We start from the raw sequence: 25,844 nt of genomic DNA, 5'->3' as shown, positions 1-25,844 counted from the left end.
GGCCGCGCCTGCGCGCTGCGCCCGCCGCCGCCGCCGCTCCGCGCGGGGGCCACCGGCGCGCCCGGCACCGAGAGGCTGCGCGCCGCCGGGGCCGGGGCCGGGGCCGGGGCCGGGGCGAGTGCGCTGCGCCGGGGCCGGGGGCTTCTGGTCCGCGGGCGGCTGGCGGGCGGCCGGGTTCGGCCGGCTCCTCGGTCTGGGCCCCGCCTGGAGGGCGGGCCGATTACTCACAATGTTTTTAGGGGATTTCGGGGCCCCCTCCCGCCACTCGGAGGAGCTGGTGATGTCACCGGGCCGGGCCTGGAGCCCCGCCAGGCTGCTGGGCTGCGGCCGCCCGCCCCGCAGGGAGAGGCTCGGGCCTGCTCCGCCCGCAGAGCCGAGCGCGGGACCCCGCACGTTACCCACCGCTGCAGGGTGTCTGTCTGTCCGTCGCCGCCGCGGGGGCGGGCGGGCCTCTCCCCCCGGCCGAGCTGGGACGGGGGCCGCGGGAGCTGCTACACGCGAGGGCGGGCCGGCCCCGGGGTCGTGGCCCGGCCCTTCGAGCGCGGGTTTGGGCCCCGGGCGCTGGGTGAGCAGGAGGCGCCCAGGAGGGGCATCTCGGGGCCTCGTTCCTGCAGCCCGACGCCGGCATCTGAGGGCCGGGACCCCCAAGGGCCGCTTGACCCACAATGTGCCGCCGCCCCGCCGCCCCCCGGGGCCTCCCGTTAGGGACGAGTTGGCCGAAGCGCTTCCGCGGACTCATTGTCCGCGGGGCCGGGGCCTCACCCCGGAGGGAGGATCTCCAGCGTCTCCCCAGATGGAAAAAGACTTTATTTTCTATGAATTCGTTCTAAATTAGGGAAGCATGTGGGAATTGGAAAAGACTGGAAATTCTGAGCTGCTTCCCCGGCCCTGGAAAAACAGGAAGAGAAAAGTGAAAACCGTCACCACCCGCCCATCCTTGGGTCCTCGCTGGCCGGCCGGGCACTGGTCAGTTTACTTTCCTGGGGAGGCCGCTGAGGATCAGAACAGGTTCACGTCACCTTTGGTTAACGACCGCCATCATCAGCGACCCCTGCATGGTCCTCTTTTTAAAAAGTCATCTCTATTTATCATTTAAATCAACAAATATTATTCCATTGTACCCGCTGCCAAACCCAAGGGGCTGGTCAGACTATCGCCAGGACTTACCACCCACCGTCTCCTTGTCCCCGTCCAGGGCGCCACCACCCAGAACTCCGTGTTTGCTGTTCCGCGCTCACTACACACGCCTACACAATAGGCGGCTTGATTTGTTTAGTTTTGAACTTTTATGAAGAGAGTCTCGTATTATTTATGGTCTTTGTTACTTGTTTTTTTTCACTCAACATATTACTCAGTTTCATAGTTCATACACTTTTTACGGCTGTTGACGATGCCGTTGTGCAAACAAGCCACTGATTATTTGTTCATCCTGAGAATGGCCATTTCAGTTTCTAGTTTTTAGCTGTCACAAGCAGTGTGAGTAAGAGACATCCTGTGAGCCCTAGCTGGTTCGGCTCCGTGGACAAAGCGTTGGCCTGCGGACCAAAGAGTCCCAGGTTAGATTCCGGTCAAGGGCATGTGCCTCAGCTGCAGGCTCCTCCTGGGCCCCGGCCCTGTTAGGGGTGCTTGCAGGAGGCCAACCAATTGTGTTTCTCTCACATCACTATTTCTTTCCCTCTCTCTTCCACTCTCTCTAAAAATCAATGGAAAAATACCCTCGAGTGAGGATTAATTTTTAAAGAGAGAGAGTTCCTGTGGCTTTGGCCAGCGTTGCTCAGTGGTTAGAGTCTGGGACATCTCACCAAAGGGCCCTGGGTTCCATTTCCATCAAGAGCACATACCTGGGTTGTAGGTTCCATTCCTGATCCCCATCCCTGGCCCCTGACAGGCACTTGCAGGAGGCAACCAATTGATATGTCTCTCTCCCATCAATGGTTTTCTCTCTCCTCTATCTCCCCCTCCCTCCCTCCTTTCCACTCTCTGTGAAAAGCAATGGGGCCGAACCGGTTTGGCTCAGTGGATAGAGCGTCAGCCTGAGGACTGAAGGGTCCCAGGTTCGATTCCGGTCAAGGGCATGTACCTTGGTTGCGGGCACATCCCCAGTGGGGGGTGTGCAGGAGGCAGCTTATCGATCTCTCTCATCGATGTTTCTAACTCTCTATCCCTCTCTCTTCTTCTCTGTAAAAAAATCAATAAAATATATTTTTTTTAAAAAAGCAATGGGAAAAATATCCTCAGATGAGGATTAAAAAAATAAATTTGACTTGATCAAAATTTAAAACTTTTGTATCAAGGAAGCTTTAAACAGTAAGAAAGCAATCCACAGAATGGTAGAAAATGTTTATAATCACATACCTGATAAGGATCAATATTCAGAATATATAAGTAATTCCTGAAACTTAACAACAAAAACCAAATAACCGAATTAAAACAATCGGCAATGGACTTGAGTAGACATTTCTCCAAAAAAGATATAAAAGGAGCAATAAATAAGCACATGAAAAAATGTTCAACATCCTGGCCAGAGTGACTTGTAGTTGAGCCTTGACCTAGGAGGTCATGGTTCAATTCCTGGTCAAGTAATAGGGTTGCAGGCTCCATCCTCAGTTGGGTGTGCAGGAGGCAGCTGATCAATAATTCTCATCATTGATGTTTCTATCTCTCTCCCTTCCTCTCTGAAATCAATAAAAATATATATATATATTTTTTTTTAAAGGAATGAGCCAGCTGGCATGGCTCAGTGGTTGAGCATCAACCTATGAACCGGGAGGTCAGGGTTCGATTCCTGGTCAGGGCACAGGCCTGGATTGTGGGCTCGATCCCCAGTGAGGGGCATGCAGGAGGCAGCCAATCAATGATTCTCTCTCATCATTGATGTTTCTATCTCTCCCTCTCCCTCTCCCTACCTTTCTGAAATGAGTAAAAATATGTATTTTTAAAAAGGAATGAAATTCTGATACATGCTACCACAAGGACAAACCTTGCAAACATTCTAAGTGCAGTAAGCCAGGGACAAATGGGCGGACATTGTATATTCTACTTATATGAGGTACATAGTCAAATTCATAGAGGCAGAAAGTAGAATAATGGCTACCAATGGCGAGGATAGCAAGAATGGGGAGTTAGTGTGTAATGGATACCAAGTTTATGTTGGGGGATAATGAAAAGATTTTGGAGCTAGTGATGATAGATGCTCACCAATGTGAATGTACTTAACGCTGCTGCACTGTACACTTAAAATGGTTAAAATGATAAATTTTATGTACTCTTTACCAAAGAATATAAATTATCAATGATACCAGTTATTCATTTGATCTACCTCACACTATCCACAAAACACTCTCAGAATAACAATACCGGCTCTCCCACCAATAATGTGATTACTGAAACAGAACACATTTTGCAGTTCTTGTTCGTAGGTTATATATAATTTTGGGTACATATCCATTATCAAGTTAAGGAAGCTCCTTTCTACTTTTTGTTTACTAAGAATGGTTATGATAAATAGGTGCTGATTTTTATCAAACGCTTTTCCTGCATCTGTAGAGAAGGTCATGAGATTTTTCTCCTTTATCTGTTAATGTAGAGTATGACATAGATTTCCTAATAGTAAACCATCCTATATTCTTGGGATAAACTTCACTTGCTCATGGTGTTATCATATTGTTGAATTTGATTCACTGATAGTTAGGAGAGGATTCTGCAACTCCCTTTGTAAATGAAATGGCTGTAGTTTCCCTTTATTTTTCCTGGCCTCGTCTAATTTTGGTATCAAAGTTGTATCAGCCTCATAGAATGATTTGAAGAAAAATACCCCCTTTTTTATTCTCTGGAAAAGTCCACATAAGTTTGGAATAATTTGTTCCTTAAAAGATATATTTTTTAAAATATATTTTATTGATTTTTTACAGAGAGGAAGAAAGAGAGACAGAGAGTCAGAAACATCAATGAGAGAGAAACATCGACCAGCCGCCTCCCGCACATCCCCCACCGGGGATGTGCCCACAACCCAGGCACATGTCCCTGACCGGAATCGAACCCGGGACCCTTCAGTCCGCAGGCCAACGCTCTATCCACTGAGTCAAACCGGTTTCGGCCTTAAAAGATATTTTTGGCGCTAACTGGTTTGGCTCAGTGGATAGAGCGTTGGCCTGCGGACTGAAGGGTCCCAGGTTCGAATCCGGTCAAGGGCATGTACTTTCGTTGCAGCCACATCCCCAGTAGGGGACTGTGCAGGAGGCAGCTGATCGATGTTTCTAACTCTCTATCCCTCTCCCTGCCTCTCTGTAAAAAATCAATAAAATATATTTTTTTAAAAAGATTTTTTTTTTTTTATTATTAGTTAAGGTATTACAAATGTGTCCTCATCCCCCCCAAAAAGATATTTTTGTTATTGTAAATCCTCACCCGAAGATAGGATATTTTTCCATTGATTTGAGAGAGAGAGAGAGAGAGAGAGAGAGAGAGAGGAAGGGAGGGGGAGAGAAACATCCATGTGAGAGAAACACACATTGACTGGTTGCCTCCCACACGCGCCCCAACCACCAGGACCAGGGATCGAGCCTACAACTGAGGTACTTGCCCTTGACTAGAATCCACCCCAGGACCCTCAGTCCGAGGAGGACCGACGCTCTATCCACTGAGCCGAACAGCTAGAGCTGTTCCTTAAAGGGTTTGTAAAACTCGCCAGTAAGATTGCCTGTAGCTGTTGTTTTCCTCTAGAGAAAGATTTTAACTTTTTCATTATGAACACTTTCAAACACACAATGTTTCATTATGATACTTTGTGGGGGGGTGGAGAGTGGAAGAGAGAGGGAAAGACAGAGAGAAACATCAATGTCAGAGATGCACATCAACTGGTTGCCTCCTGCAGGAGCCCGCGCCGGGGAGGAGACTGTGCCCAAGGTACATGCCCTTGACCAGACTCAAACCCAGGACCCTTTGGTCCAGGCTCTCTATCCACTGAGCCACACTGGCTAATGTTAAAGAGAATGGTATAATTAACCTCATACACCCATCCTTCAGCCTATGTAAATAGCCAGCTGTGCTGCTTGTTCCATCTCTCCCCCACTTCACATGTGCCTGTCCCTGTTCCCGGGGCCCTGGGAAGCAGCCCCCCCGGCGCGTCTCCAGCCCGGTAATCACAGCTGATGTCTGAGACGGGCGGCGTGCCAGATGCTGAGCTAAAGGCTGGACCTGTGTGACCGTTTGAATCTAAAGCTTCCAACCAACTTGTGAGGCAGGTGTTGTGCCATTAGTATCTCCACATGGTAACAGGTTCAGACACTGAGTAACATGCCCAAGGTCACACAGCTGAATGGAGGAGTCAGGATTTGAACCCAGTGGCTGGAAGGGCCCTCAGCGGCCCTTCAGGTCTGCCTTGAAGCAAGTCAGCTTCCTCCATGTCCCTCCAGACCCATCTCTGCCCCAACCTGGTCAGCTTAGGCAACAGGCTGCTCCCAGAAGCTCTGGTTTCTCAAGGTCCTTTCTGGTGGAAGGTCAAAATCTGTCTCCCTTTGACTTCCCTGTATGGTCAGCCTTCTGCCCTATGGGCCTTAGAGAACACATAAGGCTGCTCCCCACGCTAAGGAGTCCCTCAGCTCGTGAATCACTCCTTCACCAGATACTGGCTATGTGCCTACATGTGCCTGGGACAGAGCCGTGAACAAGACAGAGTCGTAGCCCTGGTGGGGTTGATGTTTATTTTATTTTTAAAATATATTTTAATTAATTTCAGATAGGAAGGGAAAGGGAGAGAGAGATAGAAACATCAATGATGAGAGAGAATCATTGATCAGATGCTTCCTGCACACCCCCTATTGGGGATTGAGTCCCAGGGCATGTGCCCTTGACCAGAATTGAATCTGGGACCCTTCAATCCGCAGGCTGATGCTCTATCCACTGAGCCAATCCGGCTAGGGCTGGAGTTGATGTTTTAAAAGGAGACAGGCATAAGCTCCATGGCGACAGTGACACACACACACACCCTGTCCCCTTCTAGCCTCTCTGGATCATTCCAGATTTCCAGATTCGACACCCTTTGGAAATGTGGTCCCAGGTGAGGTAGTCACACAAAGAGCAGGGCCATGGGGCTGCCTGTGATGACCCCACAAGACATACCCTGGCTTGTTCCTGGGGCTCGGAGTGGTCACATGTCCTGGGAATCCTGGAGCTTCACTCTGTCCAAATCCTGCCAAAAGGAAAAGAAAATCCCGTTTCCCAGCTGCCATACACCAAACAAGCAGGCAGTAAGGGACATCCATTCTACTGGCCTCCTGCCCTCTCCCAAAGGCCAGAAGCCCCCATTCCCACTCCCCACTCCCACCAACTAAGTCCTGCATCTGCTTCTGCCCTCCCCTAGCCAGGGACCATGGGCACTTCTGCCTAAAGTCACACTCGGCCCTCCTCCAGCCCAAAGCTTGCTGGCGTATTCTCACTGTGCCCCAGACATATCTCAGTCACTCCTCTATCTTCAGTCCAGGCATAACCCAAGACCAGAAGTCAGTGATGCTTCCTTAGACTCCCTCCCTTCCGCTGCACCTCTCAACCTGACAGATCTTTGGAACGGGGAGAACATTTTGAGATAGTATCACAGGTCTCACACACACACACACACACACACACACACACACACACACTTCCTTGTACCCTGAGACACTCCCTCTGTAGTCACTGACTCAGGACATAGTGGAACAAAAGAAGTCACTGGTTTCAGTGTCATAAACAATAGATTTGGAAGAATGAATGCTCGGATACTGAACTGATCAACTTACCACTCTCCACCAAGGGGAATAATGAAAAGATGAGGAGAGGAAAAGAGAGGGACAGCAGAAGTTTCAGAAAGGAGTGGAGAAGTTAGGGCAGTGGTCGGCAAACTCATTAGTCAACAGAGCCAAATATCAACAGTACAACAACTGAAATTTCTTTTGAGAGCCAAATTTTTTAAACCTAAACTATATTGGTAGGTACATTGTTATTAACTTAATTAGGGTACTCCCAAGGCTTAGGAAGAACACACTCAAGGGGCCAAAGAGCCGCATGTGGCTCGCGAGCTGCAGTTTGCCGACCAGTGGGTTAGGGTGTTCCCAGGAAGAGCTTGTGTCTCAGTCCCTACTGGCCTCCACCGCAGCTGAAGTGTAGAAATGAAAAGAGAACGCAGGGAGGTAGGCCTGCTGACCGCCTGATGCCTGGGCCGTGTTTCTGGGCTGGAACCAGGACAAGGGTATATCCAAATGCCCACGTGGGAGCCTGGGAGTCGGGGTGAGGAGCTTCGCAGAGTCCCTGGGCTTTGGGAGGAGTCAGGGCACAGAAGAAGCTCCCCTAGCCACCAAGAGTTGAGTGATTTAGCATCAAGAGCTGGTAGAAAAACAACAACACTCATTTGAAAAGATGTGCATTCCTGTGTTCACTGGAGCACTACTTACAACAGCCAACACATGGAAGCAAACAGTAGGCGTCTACTGATAGATGAATGGGTAAAGAAGATATGGTGTGTCTTCATAATGGAACATTATGTGGCAATAAAAAAGAATGAAATCTTGTCATTTGCAACAACATGGATAGATCTAGAGGGTATTATGCTAAGTGAGATAAGTCAGACAAACACAAGTACCATATGATTTCACTTTAGAAGTGGAATCTAAAAAAACAAACAAAACAGCTCTAGCTGGTTTGGCTCAGTGGATAGAGTGTCACATGCGGACTGAAGGGTCCCAGGTTCAGTTCCTATCAAGGGCACATGCCTGGGTTGCAGGCTCGATCCCCAGTAGGGGGAGTGCAGGAGGCAGCCAATCAGTGATTCTCTCTCATCATTGAAATTTCTATCTCTCTCACCCTCTCCCTTCCTCTCTGAAATCAATAAAAATATTTTTTTAAAAAGTAAAAAAAAAAAGAATAAACAAAACAGAAAGAGACCCATAGATGTAGAGAACAAGCTGATGGTTGCCAAAGGGGGGTGGTTAGGGGAGCTGGGGGAGGGGAAGAAAGCAACCAGGGCCAAGGCCTTGAAGCGGCATTTTAAAAGAGCTGGCAGACCGGGAGTGGCCCTGCCGTCAGGAGGGGGAGGCACAAGATGCAACTGAAGGGACCAAGCGGACTTTCCCTGGGTGCCAGGAGGGATCAGGTGCCCCTCCCCCAACAGCAGTATTTAGCCTTTGTGGGGTGCTCACAATAGGATCCTTCATGTGAATGAATCTCATTTAAATCTCTCTTTTTTTTTTCTTAAACAGAAACTCTTTTTTTAAAATATATTTTATTGATTTTTTACAGAGAGGAAGGGAGAGAGATAGAGAGTTAGAAACATCGATGGGAGAGAAACATCGATCAGCCGCCTCCTGCACATCTCCTACTGGGGATGTGCCCGCAACCCAGGTACATGCCCTTGACCGGAATTGAACCCGGGACCCCTCAGTCCGCAAGCCAACGCTCTATCCACTGAGCCAAACCGGTTTCGGCTCATTTAAATCTCAAAACAACCTCGTGAGACACTATTCTTCCCATTTTACAGACGAGAGAATTGAGAAATGAAGACACTCAAGGAATCAGCACGTAAGTGGCAGGGCAGGTATTTTCACTTGTTTTTAAAAATCCATGTTACTAAGGCATATTTGCATACAATAGATGCATATGTTTTGAGTGTACAGTTCAATGAGTTTAACAATGTTTACGTCCATGTGTCTACCACCAAAATCGAGATATTGAACATTTCCACCACCCCAACATGCTCCCTCACTGTGCCTCTTCCCAGCCAGTCCCCACAACCGTCCCCGGCCCCAAGCAATCAGTGATCTGTTTTCTGATACTATTAATTCAATTTGTCTTACCTAGAATTTCATAAAAATGGAATCATACAGTATGTACTCTTTTGTGTCTGGCTTCATATGTCATCTATTGTGAAGTTTCCAGTTTTTGCTGTTTTGTTCTGTTATTGAGTTTTTCAGTCCTTCATACATCTGGATACCAGTCTCCAATTTGCAACACCTGTATTGCAAATAGTTTCTTTCAGTTTGTGGTTCACCTTTTCATTTAGCTAATGATGTCTTTCTAAGAATAGATTTGTATTTATTTCACACTTTTAAAAAATATATTTTTTTTATTGATTTCCGAGAGGAAGGAAGGAGAGAGAGAGAGACAGAAACATCAGTGATGAAAAAGGATCATTGATTGGCTGTCTCTTGCACGCCCCAAACTCTGAGCATATGCAGCATATGCCCTTGACCGGAACTGAACCCGGGACTCTTCAGTCCGCAGGCCAGCACTCTATCCACTGAGCCAAACCGACACTCTATCTACTGAGCCAAACCGGCTAGGGCTATTTCACACTTTTTTTTCTTTTATGGCTCATGCTTATGTTCTATCAAAGAAATCTTTGCTTACCCTAAGGTCACAAAAAATTTTATCCTGCATTTTCTTCTAGAAGTTTTATTGTTATAGTTTAATAGTTTTAGTTTTACACTTAGGTTTATAATGAATATTTAATTACTTTTTGTATAGGCTACGAAGAATCAAAGCTCATTTTTTCCCAAATGGATGTCTGGCTATCCCAGCTTTATTTGTTAAAAAGCCTATTATTTCTTCACTGAATTCTCTTCACTTTGTCACAAAACAATTGAATATGTATGTGTGATCTATTTCTGGATTCTATTCTGTCCCATAGATCTATGTTTTGATATGTTTCTATTATGCTAATATTATACTGTGAGGCCTCTGACCTCATTCTTTTTCAAAACTGTATTGGCTATTCTGGGTCCTTTGAATTTCTCTATATATTTTAGTATCAGCTTGTCAGTTTCTACCAATAAAGTCTCCTGAGATTTTTAAAAAAATATTTTCTATTGATTTCAGAGAGGAAGGGGGAGGGAGAAAGAGAGAGAAACATGAATGATGAGAATCATTGATCAGTTGCCTCCTGCATGGCCCCTACTGGGGACTGAGCCCGCAACCCAGACATGTGACCTGACCAGGAATCGAACCATGATGTCCTGGTTCATAGGTCGACACTCAACCACTAAGCCACGCAGGCCAGACTAATGAGATTTTGATTAAGATTCTTTTTTGAATCTATAAAATTGAATCTCATTCTTAAAATAAGAAAGACTGCTTAGAAACAGTACATTCTTTTATTTATTGATTGATTTTTAGAGAGAGAAAAACAGTGATTTGTTGTTCCACTTATTCATGCATTCATTGGTTGATTCTTGTATGTGCTTTGACTGAGGATCAAAGCCACAACCTTGGTGTATCAGAACGATGCTCTAACAAACTGAGGGCCAGAAACAGTAAGAAAAAAAAGGGGGGGGAGGGGGCAAAAAAACAAAAAAAGGGAAAAGAAAGGACAACTACATATTTAAATCAAATTTCTAGAATTTGTAATTATTAACTGTAGCCATGGAGTAACCAAAGTTGATATAATCTGAATAATTATTAAAGTTCAGTCCTTAATTTAAAAAAATTAATGTGTTGGTGAGGATGTGGAGAAATTGGAACCCTTGTGCATTACTGGTAGAATGTAAAATGTGGAAAACAGTTTGGTGAGTCCTCAAAAAGTTAAACATAGCACTACCATATAACCAAGCTATTCCATTTCTAGGTATATAGCCAAAAGAATTGAAAACAGGGACTCAAACAGATGTGTACACCAATGTTCATAGTAGCATTATTCCCAATACCCAAAAGGTGGAAACAAGTCAAATGCCTATCAACAGATGAGTGAATAAAGAAAATGTAGTCTATTCATATAATGCAATTTTATTCAATCATAAGAAATGAATGTGTTTTTGACACTCGCTATATGGTGGATGAACCTTGAAGACATTGTGAAAATAAAGGAAAATGTCACTAAATAGGAGTCAGAAGGCCAATAGGGGGAGCTCTCACTCAGTTCCACTGATGCTAACTATAATAATTGCCAATTACAGACCCCAACAGAATTGTCAACAGAATGAATGATCAATTACCGGCCACAACAGAAAAGATTTACATTGCATCTCCTACAAGAAATCCACCCCCCCTCAACTCAGCTAACGAGAAACCTTCATTTCCCTGAACTCTTCTTGCCGCTCTCCAATGGGTTTTTGTTCAAAACAACTCCCGACTTCCTCTTTTTCTCTCCATAAAACAATGTTCCTCTCGTTTGTCTGTCAATTTGCCTATGGCTTTTGCTATAGCTTGCTTGTCCTGAATTACGATTCTTGGCACTTCCCTAGTAAACCCATTTGTGCTGGTAAAATAAATGGCTGTTTAAGGTCAACATTATGCTAAGTGACATAAGCCATAACAAAAGGACTAATATATGTTTCCACTTAGATGGGGTACCCAGAACAGGCCAGTTCATAGAGACAAAAAGCAGGGTAGAGATTACCAAGGAGTTAGGGAGCAGGGAATGGGAAATGTGTTTAATGGGTAGAGTTTATGGGATGATGAAAAAGATTCTGGAGATGGGTTGTGGTTATGCTTACATAACATTGGGAGTATTCTGAATGCCACTGAGTTGTATACTTATAAGTTGTTAAAAGGGTAAGTAATATGTGTGTTTTAACAAAATAGAAGTTAAAGTTTTATTAACAAATTAATGGCATACATCTACCTGCATTTAAAACTAGAATAGTGCCGAAACCGGTTTGGCTCAGTGGATAGAGCGTTGGCCTGCGGACTGAAAGGTCCCAGGTTCGATTCCGGTCAAGGGCATGTACCTGGGTTGTGGGCACATCCCCAGGAGGAGATGTGCAGGAGGCAGCTGATCGATGTTTCTCTCTCATCGATGTTTCTAACTCTCTATCTCTCTCCCTTCCTCTCTGTAAAAAATCAATAAAATATATTTAAAAAAAAAATAAAATAAATAAAACTAGAATAGTATGAGGGTGGGGCAGGGCTGCAATCCTCATTTTGATATTTTTTAAATGTGTCCTATTATCTTTGTCTGTAGGTGGGTTCACAAGGGCAGCACTGTGTCTCCTGAAATCAACAGGCGGTCCCTCTCTCACTTCATCACTCAACAAGTATTTATTGAGCATCTAACATTGGGCAAGCACTGTTGTAGATGCTGGATGGTGGTGTGCAGAGGATAGTCATGAACAAAACAAGTCCTTGCACCCAGGGAACTTATATTCTACTTGGAAGATAAAGGTAATAAGTAGACACATGAGTGTGTAATATATCAGGTAGAGATAAGTGCAGTGAAGAAGAGGAATTACTTGATAATCTTTCATTAAAGAATTTTGTATCTGTGTTCATATGGAATATTGATCTGTGAAGTCTTTCCTTGTGATAACTCTGATTTTGGTGTCAGGGCAATGCTGGCCTTATAAAGCGAGCTGGGAAGTGTCCCCTCTTCTGTTTTCTAAGAAAATGTATGTATGATCGGTATTATTTCTTCCTTAACTTTGATAGAATTCACTAGTGAACCACCTGGATCTGGAAGTTCCTTTGTGGGTAGGTTTTTTTTAAAAATATTTTTTTATTTACTTCAGAGAGGAAGGGAGAGGGAGAGATAGAAACATCCATAATGAGAGAGAATTGTGGATCAGCTGCCTCCTGCATGCCCCCTACTGGGGATCAATCATGTGCCCTGACCAGAAATTGAACCGTGACCTCCTGGTTCATAGGTCGACACTCAACCACTGAGCCATGCCAGCCAGGCATTTTGTGGGTAGGTTTTAATTTATGAATTAAATTTCTTTAATACACATAGGACTATTCTGTTTCTATTTCTTCTTGAGTCATTTTTGCAACAGCAGGCATGATTGGCTTATTGAAAACACTTAACCACCTTGTTTGTGGTAAAGACCTATTGATTTGGGGGTACTCACCATGTGCTGAACATTGTGTCCAACCTGCACAGGCTTCATCTGTAGGTGTCACCATTGTCTCTGTGATACAGCAATCAGCATTTCTCCTTTGCTTCAGCACATAAGCTGCTTCTGAAAGTGGTGGAACGGCTGAGGGCCTCTGTGCTGGCGACATGTAGAATGGAAGGCAGACGACACCTTGAGGTAAGTTCTCAGCCTGACAAAGGCCTATTTCCCTGCTCAAACACTTAACAACACCCTTCAAGCCAAAATCCTGGAGCTAATGTGAAGGGTGGGCCCTGGCTTTTTGCTCTGTGAGCCACTTTTCTCTGACCGGGGCTCTCTTATTATTTTTTTAAAAGATGTTTTATTGATTTTGAGAGACAGAGAGAGAGAGAGAGAGAGAGAGAGACATCGATCGGCTGCCTCTCATGTGTGCCCTGACCAGGAATCAAACCCGAGACCTAGGTATGTGACCTGACTGGGAATCAAACCCGCAACCTTTTTGGTGTACAGGACAATGCTCACCAACTGAGCAACCCGGCAAGGCTGGCACCGCCTCTTCTTTTATCCACTTGTCTGTCAATGGACACTTAGGTCGCCTCCCTGTCTTGGCCATTGTAAACAATGCTGCAGCGATCACAAAGCTGCATGTCTTTACTTTCGCTTATTTACTTATTGATGAGAAACATCCATTTGCTATTCCATTTATTTATGCATTCATTGGTTGCTTTTTAAAAAATATATATTTTATTGATTTTTTACAGAGAGGAAGGGAGAGAGACAGAGAGCCAGAAACATCGATCAGCTGCTTCCTGCACACCTCCCACTGGGGATGTACCCGCAACCCAGGTACATGCCCTTGACCGGAATCGAACCTGGGACCTTTCAGTCTGCAGGCCGACTCTCTATCCACTGAGCCAAACTGGTCAGGGCCATTGGTTGCTTCTTGTATGTGCCCTGGCCAGAGATCGAACCCCCAACCTTGGCAGATCAGAACAACACTCTAATCAAAAGAGAGAGAGCTACCCAGCCAGGGCTAGCATGTCTTTTCAATTAGTGTTTTGGGTTTCTTCGGATAAGTACTCAGAAGTGGAATTCCTAAGTTCTTTTTTGTCTGTTAAAGCCTTTGTTTTAATGTCTATATTTTGTCTGATATAAGTATTGCTACCCCAGCTTTTTTTTTTCAATTCCATTTGCACGAAATATCTTTTTCCATCCCTTTACTTTTTTTCTTTTTTTTAATCCTCATCAAAAGGATACTTTTCCCATTGGTTTCTAGAGAGTGGAAGGGAGGGAGGAGGGGGAAAGAGACAGAGAAAAACATCGATGTGAGAGAGATACATCCATTGGCTACCTCCAGCATGTGCCCCTACTGGGGCTGGGGAAACTGCAACTGAGGTACATGACCTTGACTGGGAATTGAACCTGCAACCCTTCAATCTACAGGACAATACTCTAACCACTGAGGAAACTGGCCAGGGCTCCATCCCTTTACTTTTAACCTGTGTGCATCTTTCAGTCTGAACTGTGTTTCTGTAGGCAGAATATTGGCCAAATAAAGTTGATAATTTTGTATGTCCCTTGAATAATGTTATAAAAATCCAAATGGCCCTTGGCAGAAAAGAGGTTCCCCACCCCTGCTCTAAATCTTTTCTCAAGTGGTGTACTTCCAGCCAGGCCTGCCCTGACCACCCTATTTAAAACTGCAACCTACCTGCCCATCTCCTTTCCCTTGTGCCTTCTTTTTGGTTTCCCCAAACACTTACCTGTCTTTAATATATTGAATAATTTACTTTATGACATATTTACTGTTTGTTACATACACACGTTTTTCCTCCCAACCTCCAAGAATGTAAGCTCTATGAGGGCAAGGTTCTTTATTTAGTGACTAGAGGCCCAATGCACGACATTCGTGCACGGCGGAGGTAGTGGGGGGGTTCCCCTCAGCCAACCCTGCGCCCTCTCACAGTCCAGGACCCCTCGGGGGATGTCCGCCTGCTGGCTTAAACCCTGCAGGCCTAAGCCAGCAGGCAGACATCCCCCGAGGGGTCCTTAGTGCTGCCACCACTGCTGTGCTCGCCAGCTGTGAGCCCAGCTTCTGGCTGAGCAGCACTCCCCCTGTGGGAGCACACTGACCATCAGGGGGCAGCTCCTGCTCAAGCGTCTGCCCCCTGGTGGTCAGTGTGCATCATAGCCACTGGTCATTCAGCTGTTTGGTCAATTTGCATATTAGCCTTTTATTATACAGGATGTAGTCCACAACCCAGGAACAGTACCTGACACATGGTCTGAATGAATAATGTTGTATTGTTCTTATAACTACAAACTTAACATACAAGACAACCTAGAAATACTCTGGAGTCCCCATAAGTAAGGAATGAAGTCCTGTCACAGTCCCACCCAATTCTCCAGTCTCCCAAGCCTTCCGGACCTGCCCTCTCCCCGCCATCGACACCCCCCACAGCCACTAGGAGACGCGGCAGGCCCGCCACCCCCAAAGCACAAACACTAGTACCAAGTGACCCGCGCGGCGCCCACGTGACTGGCGTCGCACCCGGTGAGCGTCACGTGACGGACTCAGCTTTCCTCCAATCGTTGTGCATGTTGTGGCGATTCCACCCAGGACCCGGCCCGAGATTTAAAACACCCGATTCTCCTGCCAGCCAAACGGGCCGTCCTCCCGCTCCCAGCTGGGCAGTGGGGTCTTTCAAAGGTCCTACTCTGGCGTGGCACCGGGAAGCCCGGGCTTAGAACGCGCTCGGTCCCGGAAGTGACGTCTCCCAGAGGGGCCGGAAGTGGCAGTGGAGGGAGGGAAGATGGCGGAGGTGGTGAGTCCGGTGCCCGGGGCGGGGCGGAGGGAGCCAGGGGAGGTGGGTAGAGCCCGAGGACCCCCAGTAGCCGACCCTGGCGCCGCGCTGTCTCCCCAGGGGGAGATAATCGAAGGCTGCCGCCTGCCGGTGCTGCGGCGGAACCAGGACAACGAAGATGAGTGGCGTGAGTGACGTCGGGGGGCGGGGCTAAGCGACCCGAGGGCTAGGGGCGGGAGGGAGTCAACCGAACCCTCGGGAGGAGGAGGAACCTCGGGAATTCTGGGGCGGGCGGGGCGCAGATACACAGGAGGGGCGTGGCTTGTCGCGGCTCCGCGATGGGTAGGGCGGGGCTTGCAGGGGGTGGCACTGGGTGACAAGGGGCTTGGGCGAGAGCTGCCTAGTGCTGGGCTTAGAGATCGGGCTTGGGAGTGTATTCAGGTCGTAGAAGGGTGGCGCCTCCGGCCTGACCCTTCCATGGCCCCTATGCTGTTCCCCAGCCCTGGCCGAGATCCTGAGCGTGAAGGACATCAGTGGCAGGAAGCTTTTCTACGTTCATTACATTGACTGTGAGTGCCGGGCTGGGGTAAGGAGGGGCCGCTGGGTAGAGTTGGGGGATGGTCTCTGGCCTTCCTTCCTGAGCCATCCCCACTGCTGCAGTCAACAAACGCCTGGATGAATGGGTAACCCACGAACGGCTGGACCTGAAGAAGATTCAGTTCCCTAAGAAAGAGGCCAAGACCCCCACCAAGAACGGACTTCCTGGGTCCCGCCCTGGCTCTCCAGAGAGAGAGGTGGTGAGTAGGTCCCCTACTTCACCTCTTCTCTCCTGCCTCCTACTTCTCTCATCTCTTGGCTTCAGTGGTTCCTGGATGGGCTGGAGGCAGCACCCTCCCATCCTGGTTTCGGCTTGCAGAGGATGGGGACCAAATCGCAGATGTAGCTTCCAGAGTCCAGCGGCTATTCCTGTGTCCTTGAGAGGGAGGGGTTTGATGACTCCATGCTGAGGGGCCCCCACTCCCCTGCCCCATCCCACCACCATCCCCACCCCAGAGGAAGACCCTGGACCTATCTCTACAGCCGGCCTCCGCGCAGGCCAGCGGGAAGACCTTGCCAATCCCGGTCCAGATCACTCTCCGCTTCAACCTGCCTAAGGAGCGGGAGGCCATTCCCGGTGGTGAGCCCGACCAGCCGCTCTCCTCCAGCTCCTGTCTGCAGCCCAACCACCGCTCAACGGTACCCTCAGCAATTCCAGGGACCTTGCTTTCCTCTCAGGTCCCACCTTCTCTACCTTCTGACCCACCTTTCTTGGTTTCTCTCTGCAGAAACGGAAGGTGGAGGTGGTTTCACCAGCAACTCCAGTGCCCAGCGAGACAGCCCCAGCCTCAGTTTTTCCTCAGGTGAGTCCTCCAAACCACTTTTTCTCCCCTTCCTTTCTTCTACCTTCTGGTAGCCCCTTTCAGACGCATCTCACAGCCACTTCTATTCCTGTCATCTCATCTACAGAATGGATCAGCCCGCCGGGCAGTGGCAGCTCAGCCGGGACGGAAGCGAAAATCAAATTGCTTGGGCACTGATGAGGTAGGTCTCAGGAAGAGGGGAGCTGAGTAAAAAGGAAGGGACATAGGCAGGTGGAGAGTTTAGTGGCTAGTTTAAAAATATACAACAGTGGTGGGCAGCCATGGTGGTGCTATTAGGAGCTAAGCCGAACTGGTTGGCAATCTTTCCAAAGTTTTCAATGAAAACTTTATAAATCTTGGTTTCTTTATCTGGAGGGTGGGGGTTATATAGTACCTCCCCCACAGGGTTGCTGTTAGGCTTGAACAAGAGAACCTGGGGGCGGGGGGGCAGTGCTGTGTGAGCTGTCGTCTCCTGTAACCCAGTGCCTTTCACTGGCCCTGGGCAGGACTCCCAGGACAGCTCAGATGGAATACCATCAGCTCCGCGCATGACTGGGAGCCTGGTGTCTGACCGGAGCCACGACGACATCGTCACCCGGATGAAGAACATTGAGTGCATCGAGCTGGGCCGGCACCGCCTCAAGCCGTGGTACTTTTCCCCGTACCCACAGGAGCTCACCACACTGCCAGTCCTCTATCTCTGCGAGTTCTGCCTCAAGTATGGCCGTAGCCTCAAGTGTCTGCAGCGTCACTTGGTATGAAGGGTCCCAGGTACTGCCCTACTACCCCCCCATCCTTCGCCACCCCTGATCCTCCTCTCTTCCTCAGACCAAGTGTGACCTGCGCCATCCTCCAGGCAACGAGATTTACCGCAAAGGCACCATCTCCTTCTTTGAGATTGATGGACGTAAGAATAAGGTCAGTGACTGAGGCACTTGGAGTGCCTTGGAACTTGGAGTCTGGGGGAAGTCAAATGAGAAGCTTCTTCCTTAGGAAAATACCTGTCTGGCCAACAAGTTGGCTCACCCCATTTTTATTGAGTTCCTGCTGAAGGGCAGGTGCTGGGAGATATAAACATGACCAGGAATTAGACAAAAATCTCTGCTGAGAGCTCACAGTCCATGGAGGAAACAGACACACCAATTGCCACTTTATTTTTTTTTTAATCCTCATCCGAATAACATTTTTTCCATTGATTTTTAGAGAGAGGGAAAGACAGAGAAATGTCAATGTGAGAGAAACACATCGATTGGTTGCCTCCTGCACGCATGCCGACTGGGGCTTGGGTCAGGGCGGAGCCCTGCAACTGAGGTATGTGCCCTTGACCGGAATCGAACCCGGAACCCTTCGGTCTCCAGGCCGAGACTCTATCCACAGAGCCAAACCAGCCAGGCCCCATGACCACATTAGATCTCCCAGTGTGTTAAGTATCCTGAAGCAAAGGGTGGGTTATTAGGACCCAGAGGAGGTAGTCACCAACGCTTCACAGAAGAGGTGACTTTTGAGCCTTGACGCGAAAGACAAGGTGGGTAAGGGACTCGCAAGCAGTGGGGTTCTGAAGGGCAGGCGTGGATGCATAGTGATAGTAGGTGTTGAAGGGCAGAGGGGATGAGGGAAAGCTGTTACAAGGAACAGAGCTCAGGAGGTGGGAATGAGGCCAGTTGGGGACACTGTAAGTTTGAAGCTTCAAGCCTGCTTTAGCCTGTGGTTGTGGGGAGGAGGGTAACCTGGAGGGACTGTTGAGAGACTCCCCCATTCCTGGGGCCTAGAAGGTGGTGAGGGAGAGGGAGAGGCAGGCACCCTGACAGGCAGGGGAGAGCTCTGGCCTGGGAGCTTGAGAGGAAGAGCTGCTCTAACTACTGTTCTGTGTTAAGGGTGGACTTGGCATCCAGGCGGCAGTGCCCAGCAGGTAGTTAAAAAGTCATGTCTGAAACGCAGGATAAATTATGTGCAGAGGTAAAATAGCAAAATTAATAAGTTTTTTAGGCAGGGGGCTCCTAAGGCTACTTTTTTAAGTTCCAGAATGCCTTACCTCAGTTGTAGACAATCAGGTCCGTTCCCAAGAGGTGTGACTGTAGGCAAAAGAATTGTATTTTTTGACAGCCAGACTCCTAAGACTGTCACATGGGCAGAGCTGCTCTCATAAGCCTCGTCAGTCTTCTTGGTACATGTCAGTTTGTTGACTGTTGTTAACTATAGGGGAGGGCAGTGGAGGTCCCCCAGGGCCAATGGGCTGGTCCATGGGCTTCTCAACACTGCACAGTGGCCCTGCCTGATGGAATCGGTCGGGTCTCAGGGAGGAACGCTTGTCCCCTATCGGCCTGGGCTGTCCCATGGCCATGCTGGAATCCGGGCACCGAGCCGTGACAGGCCTTTTCCTTTGCAGAGTTATTCCCAGAACCTGTGTCTTCTGGCCAAGTGTTTCCTCGACCACAAGACCTTGTACTACGACACAGACCCTTTCCTCTTCTACGTCATGACGGAGTACGACTGCAAGGGCTTCCACATTGTGGGCTACTTCTCCAAGGTGAGCTCCTCCTGCCTCTCCCTCAGCCCTGCTCTGCCCTGGGCCAGGCCCCTCCCCTCACACTCACCTGCCACTTTTCAGGAAAAGGAATCGACAGAAGACTACAACGTGGCCTGCATCCTGACCCTGCCTCCCTACCAGCGTCGGGGCTACGGCAAGCTGCTGATTGAATTCAGTGAGTACTTGCACTCATGGCCAGGGGCTGGGGCGCCAGTGCTCCCATCGCATATGCTGCCTCGCTGTGATTCTCAGCCCAGTCACTTGGCCAGAAATCAAGATGGGACTCTTCCAAGATGCTTTCATTCTCAGGTTGACTGCCCTGCTTGTTTGGATTAGGTTCTCAGCCCCTCACTGTTCCTTGACCAAGGTTCTAAGCATCACCCAGCTTTCCCCAAATTTGACTCATCTTGCCCAGGGCCATGAGCTAAAGCCGAGTGAGCCGCTGTTGCTCATCCCTCTGCTACTGTATTGTCATGTAAGTTCCTGGATGAGGACCAGTTGATTCCTGAGCTTGGTAGACAGATGTTCAAAATGCTGTTAATTCAGCAAAGAGATGGTAACTCTGACTTGCATGGTTATGGCCCATATTCCTCGTATTCTGTCAGGTCACTCTCTTAAAGCCCAGAAGGGACTCTGCCCCTCATCCTTCATGAGCTCGTCAGTGTCCCCTCCAATCCCAAGTCTCCCTTCTGCTTCCCAGCCTCCCTCTCCATTCTCTTCAACTCACCATTCACTGAGATAACCGAGCTGAGCGGGAAGACGGGGAGGGAGCCTTAGCTGTTTGGAAAGACAGAGGCTGGACTTGGCCGGGTCATGGCCCACTTGAGAAATGTTATTGGTAGAACGATGCTACGACGTGTCACATCTTCAGAAAGCCCTCAGCCTGGTAAAGCAGGTGATGCTGAACAAAGTCCTGGAGGTCAGACCCCAATGGAGAGGGGGTGCAGGCAGGGCTACCAAGGACATGTGCTGTTTGGCAGACAAGGTGGGAGGGTGTTAGGAGGGGGAGGAGGGGCACTGATGAGGGGCTAGGAGTTCCCTACAGCTGAGGAGGCCAGTGTGGTGTCCAGTTGATCAGTCAGGACTTTACATGCACCATGACCCAGCAAGGTTAAGTAGGAACCCAGTGTGTTCCATCCTCTTCCGTGCTTCCTCTCTCCAAAGCACGACCCTCTGTCCTCAACACTGGCTTTCTCGGTGGAAGTCATGAGGTTGGGCAAGAGGGCCAGACTGGCTGATAAAGATGAACCGAGGAGGAAAGCAGAACGGGCTATGGTGCAACACAAAGCGGTTATGACTGAGGATGAGGAAGGGCGGAGACATCCCAGGGCCCTGACGGGCAAAGGCTGCACTGCCAAGGAACGTGAGGCCATGCAGTGTTTTGCAGGTCTGAGTTCTCACCAGGAACTGCCAGTGGTCAGCAGGCGAGAGGAGGGCAGAGCAGCCGAGAGTGGGAGGGAGAGAACTGAGAGGGAGGACTGTCTTCCCTGACTTGGGAAGCTCCTTGGTGCTCCTTGCAGCCTCACAACCACCTGGTCAGGTCACAGCTGGGGGGAGCACCTCAGGCCTGGCCCACAGGTGGGGTCTGCTCTGCTTCCCTCCTCACACACCCAAGTACAGAGCGAGTGTGGGATGGCACAGGAAAAGCGGAGGCACTTTCTCTAGTAGCCATTTTCTCTGCCTCCCCATACTCCACCTCCAAACCCTTACCCTAACCCAGCCGTGGGCCGCGGGCCGGATCCTGCCCGTTTGAAATGAATAAAACTAAAAAAAAGAAAAAGACCGTACCCTTTTATGTAATGATGTTTACTTTGAATTTATATTAGTTCACACAAACACTCCATCCATGCTTTTGTTCCGGCCTCCGGTCCAGTTTAAGAACCCATTGTGGCCCTCGAGTCAAAAAGTTTGCCCACCCCTGGGCTAGGCCTACCACCCCTCCTAGCTGGTTGTAGCCATTTCTCTCAGTACCTGTCCCTGTGCTTGGCACACGGGTGAAGAGTGTGTGCTCATTAGTCCTTTATGAGGAAACAGGCACAGAGCAGACAAGCCACACAGCCTGTCACAGAACCACCCCACAGCAGGGCCTGATGGGAAGCAGGCAGTCAGCCTCGGCATTGGTTTCACGAAGCTGTGACCCTGTACTCATTCCCTTCCTCTCCGATGCTTTAGGTTATGAACTCTCCAAAGTGGAAGGGAAAACGGGGACCCCTGAGAAGCCCCTCTCGGACCTTGGCCTCCTGTCCTACCGAAGCTACTGGTCCCAGACCATCCTGGAGATTCTGATGGGACTGAAGTCTGAGAGTGGGGAGAGGCCACAGATTACCATCAAGTGAGCCTGCCCCCCCTCCCCCCCCCGCGGGGGTGCATGGCGTGGCCGGTGTTCCCAGGCCTCTCACCCTGAGCTCCGGGGGCAAAGACGAAGGCCCCAGGGAACCTGGTCTTTGTCCCCCCACAGTGAGATCAGTGAGATCACCAGCATCAAGAAGGAGGACGTCATCTCCACGCTCCAGTACCTCAACCTCATCAACTACTACAAGGTAGGGAGGCGGGCAGGGACAGGTGTGTGGAGGTGCAGCGTGCAAGCCCATGGGCTGACCTGCCTTGTCCCATCTCCTGCCCAGGGCCAGTATATCCTCACGTTGTCAGAGGACATCGTGGATGGGCACGAACGGGCTATGCTCAAGCGACTCCTCCGCATCGACTCCAAGTGTCTGCACTTCACTCCCAAGGACTGGAGCAAGAGGGGGAAGTGGTGACCAGGCACCGCCCATGGCAGCGCCAACAACGCTGGCACAACTGGAGCTGACAGCCCATCCCACCCCCCGCCCAGGGCCCCCCAGGGGGACACTAAGGGAGACGGACCAGGCTGAGGACAGTTCCACAAGGAGAGGGCAGGCCTGGGAAGGGCTGGTTGGTGCCCAGCACCAAAGTGAGCTCAGGGCTCAGGTCAACTCTAAGGCCAGCTGGCTGCAGGCCCAGGCTTGCTGTGAACCGAGGACCAGAGGGAGCCAGGCAGACGTGTACAGTGAGGTGGGGGTGGGGCACTATGTACAGAGGGTTGGTGGCTGTAAAAAAATTTGTAAAGTAGGAGTTGGGGGTGGGTATTGGCTACAAAATTCTGGCCTCTCGCCCCAGTGCCTGTCCTGCCCCTGCCCCTCCCCCCCCCTCCCCCCTCGCCCCTGTAATAAACTGTTTCTATGGGCCGGAGCCATGACATGTTCTTGTGGGAGAAAGAGCAGCTCCAAGGTGTGGGCAAACTCAGGGACGCCGTGGAAGAGCTCATTTATTGGGGTGATGGAATCAGTGGATCCAGAGTGGAGAGCTGGTTTATTGGGGTGAAGGGATCGGTGGCTTCCAGTTTCAAGCTCTGGTTCAGTCCTGCGGCACCTGTGCATGGATCTGCAACAGGGGTCACTTTTACTACTGGATTTCTGAGACGGGGGGGCTGGGTGGTCCACCTACTCTGGAGGGACCCAGCTCCCCAGAATGACAGCCCTTCCTACGGGGGGGGGGGGGGGGGGCAGCCCTAACCCAGTCAGTCTAACCTCCCAGTTAGAGCCCCATTGTACCAGCAGCCCGAAAGCCCAAGGCCGCGTGGGGCGGGACTCTAGACAGCCCAGCGAATAAGCCAGAGGCGGCCCACGCATCTACTCACCGCTTGGGCGAGGCTGGGCCAGGTCAGGGCCGCACGCACTTTGGCATCCGGGCCAGGGACGGTCTCCAGGCCCCACAGGGTGAAGCGGCGGAAACTGGCGGAGGCGCCCATGAAGCGGTCCTGGGGGAGGCGTCGGGCTCAGCGTGGGGCCGCCGCCCCCGCCCGCGCCCCCGGCCACCCCCAGGCCCCTGGGCTCACGAAGTCCCGCTCCAGCGCCTCCGGGGGTTCCACCAGCTCCTGCTCGTCACTGTCCGATCCCCCTGGGAAGTCCTGCTTCCCCAGCGACTTCTCTTCCATCGTCATCACGTATCCCAGCAGGCCGGGCGGCACCTCCACCTCCTCGCCCCGTAGACGGCGGCCCCGAAACGACACTTCGAGTCCTGGATAAGGGGGTCGTGGGGCCTCAGTGAGGGCCTGGTCCCTGCCCAACGGGGCAACCCCGGGGGCGGCTCTCCCGCCGCCTCCGGTGGACCACGGTTCCCAGGAGCCCTCGCGCCCGTCCTCGCCGAAGAGAGCGCGGCGCCGGCGCGGGGGCTACCGGGAGCCGTAGTCCGGCCGCGAGCGCTCACCGTCGGAACCCTGACGGATGGCCGGGGTGAAAAAGCGCCCCACAGGGGCGGGCCGGTTAACCCCGACTTCGCAGGGCAGAAGGTGCAGCGTGATAGGGGGGGCGCTGCGCAGAGTGACGGGGCGTAGGTGGATGCGGTGCTTCTCCACGTCTTCCTCGTCGCCGCTCTCCATCCTCCGCGGGTTCCGTGGCTCCCGGACTGAGGCCAGAGCTGGCGCGTAAAGCGCGCGAAGCCTGTCGGGAGCCCTTGGACAGTCAGCGCAGAGCCTCCTGGGAAGCGTAGTCTTTTTCTGACTCGTGCAAGCCCCACCTTCCTCTGTGTAAATCCCAGTTTTCTTCTTGAAAATTATTTTTTCTCTTTTTAAAACATTTATGCCCATCTGGTGTGACTCAGTGGCTGAGCTTTCAACTATGAACCAGGTCACAGCTCCATTCCCAGCCCCAGGACTTTGCTGGGGTTGGGGGCTCAATCCCCAGTAGGGGGCGTGTAGGAGGTGCCCACTATGGTTCTCTCATCATTGATGTTTCTCTCCCTCGCCCTCTCTCTGAAATCAATAAAAACATATTTTTAAAAAAACTTACTGATTTTGGAGAGGAAAAAAAAAACTTGTTGCTTTACCCATTTATGCATCCATTGGTTGATTCTTGTATGTGCCCTGACTCGGATCAAACACAACCTTGGCAACCTTGGCGTATAAGGACAATACTCTAACCAACTGACATACCGGGTCAGGGCCTTGAAAATTTTTTCAATGATATATTTTTTAATTAAAAAATGTGTTTTCTATTACAGTTGACATACAATATTAGTTTCAGGTGTAGAATGGTACATTCTTATTTTTAAAAATTAAAATTATTCCCAAAATATTTTTTTATATTGACAAAGAGGTTATTTTATTTATTTTATTATTTTTAAAAAATATATTTTATTGATTTTTTAAAGAGAGGAAGGGAGAGGGATAGAGAGTCAGAAACATCGATGAAAGAGAAACATCTATCAGCCACCTCCTGTACACCTCCCACCGGGGATGTACCCGCAACCAAGGTACATGCCCTTGACCAGAGTCGAACCTGGGACCCTCCAGTCCACTGGCCGACGTTCTATCCACCGAGCCAAACCAGTTAGGGCTCTTTTATTTTTTTTAAGGTTTTTTTTAAAGATATTTTTATTGATTTCAGAGAGGAAGGGAGAGGGATAGAGAGAGAGAGAAACATCAATGATGAGAATCATTGATAGGCTGCCTCCTGCACGCCCCCTACTGGGGACCGAGCCCACAACCCAGGCATGTGCCCTTGACTGGAATCAAACCCAGGACCCTTCAGTCCACAAGCCGATGCTCTATCCACTGAACTAAACCAGCCAGGGCAGGGGAGGTTCTTTTAAATTTTACTAGGGATATCAACTCTTCCTCAAATGAATTAAAGATATTTTATATGAATTTGTGGTTTGTCTTCCAAACCTGTGTATTTTGATTTTTTTTAAATATATTTTTATTTATTGCAGAGAGGAAGGGAGAGGGAGAGATAGAAACACCAATGATGAGAATCATTGCTCGGCTGCCTCCTGCACACCCCCCACTGGGGATCGAGCCCGCAACTCAGGCATGTGTCCTTGACTGGAATCGAACCTGGGACCCTTCAGTCTGCAGGCCGACGCTCTATCCACTGAGCCAAACCAGCTAGGGCTGATTTTTATTACACAGATGAATTTATTTTGTGCAGTGAAATTTACCAATCCTTTATTTTTACGTCTTTTAGTTTTCATAATACTTTTTGGGTTTCTTAACTCTTCTCTAATGTTTATTTGCATAGATATGTTCTGTCAAGTGCCCTCAAAAAACAAACACATACGAACTGGAGATTAAGATTAAAATTGCATTTAATTCATAGATTTGAGAAAGAGAAAAATATCCCCGACATCGGGAGCTGGCTTTGGTGTTCTGTCGGACACAATAATTCCATAGATTACAGACAAGGCCATGAGGACCAAAAGGAAAACAAGGTCACTCTGTAATCTGGTGAACTTGGCCAAAAGCAAAAACCGTCCAAACCACAAAAATGATGAAACATCCTTCTATCTTGGATTATATGTGATT

General features: G+C 49.5%; 2 protein-coding genes across 6 annotated transcripts; one reads left to right on the top strand and one right to left on the bottom strand.

Moving 5' to 3' along the window:
* Positions 1–15,328: 15,328 nt before the first annotated feature.
* KAT5 (lysine acetyltransferase 5) lies at positions 15,329–22,732 on the top strand. Of its 5 annotated transcripts, XM_036326628.1 has the most exons (14): positions 15,334–15,616; positions 15,716–15,782; positions 16,096–16,164; positions 16,256–16,392; positions 16,676–16,831; positions 16,921–16,995; positions 17,102–17,176; positions 17,502–17,750; positions 17,824–17,913; positions 19,382–19,522; positions 19,604–19,697; positions 21,695–21,854; positions 21,981–22,062; positions 22,147–22,732. In XM_036326628.1, exons 1-14 carry the CDS (start codon positions 15,605–15,607, stop codon positions 22,279–22,281), a joined length of 1,542 nt encoding a protein of 513 aa, XP_036182521.1. In that variant the 5' UTR covers positions 15,334–15,604; the 3' UTR covers positions 22,282–22,732. The 5 variants fall into 5 exon arrangements, with proteins under 5 accessions (XP_036182520.1, XP_036182521.1, XP_036182523.1 ...); XM_036326627.1 differs by having other exon boundaries at positions 15,329–15,616; positions 21,981–22,732; XM_036326630.1 differs by lacking the exon at positions 16,676–16,831 and having other exon boundaries at positions 15,335–15,616.
* Positions 22,733–22,790: 58 nt separating this feature from the next.
* On the bottom strand, positions 22,791–23,982 carry RNASEH2C (ribonuclease H2 subunit C). The gene is made up of 4 exons (XM_036326631.1): positions 23,750–23,982; positions 23,379–23,560; positions 23,181–23,300; positions 22,791–22,924 (listed from the first exon to the last, which is right to left on the bottom strand). Exons 1-4 carry the CDS (start codon positions 23,919–23,921, stop codon positions 22,898–22,900), a joined length of 501 nt encoding a protein of 166 aa, XP_036182524.1. The 5' UTR covers positions 23,922–23,982; the 3' UTR covers positions 22,791–22,897.
* Positions 23,983–25,844: the final 1,862 nt, after the last annotated feature.

Source organism: Myotis myotis, unplaced genomic scaffold (genome assembly GCF_014108235.1).
Source record: "Myotis myotis isolate mMyoMyo1 unplaced genomic scaffold, mMyoMyo1.p scaffold_m19_p_10, whole genome shotgun sequence".
NCBI classification, from domain to species: Eukaryota; Metazoa; Chordata; class Mammalia; order Chiroptera; family Vespertilionidae; genus Myotis; species Myotis myotis.
This window is presented reverse-complemented; position numbering and strand designations above follow the sequence as displayed.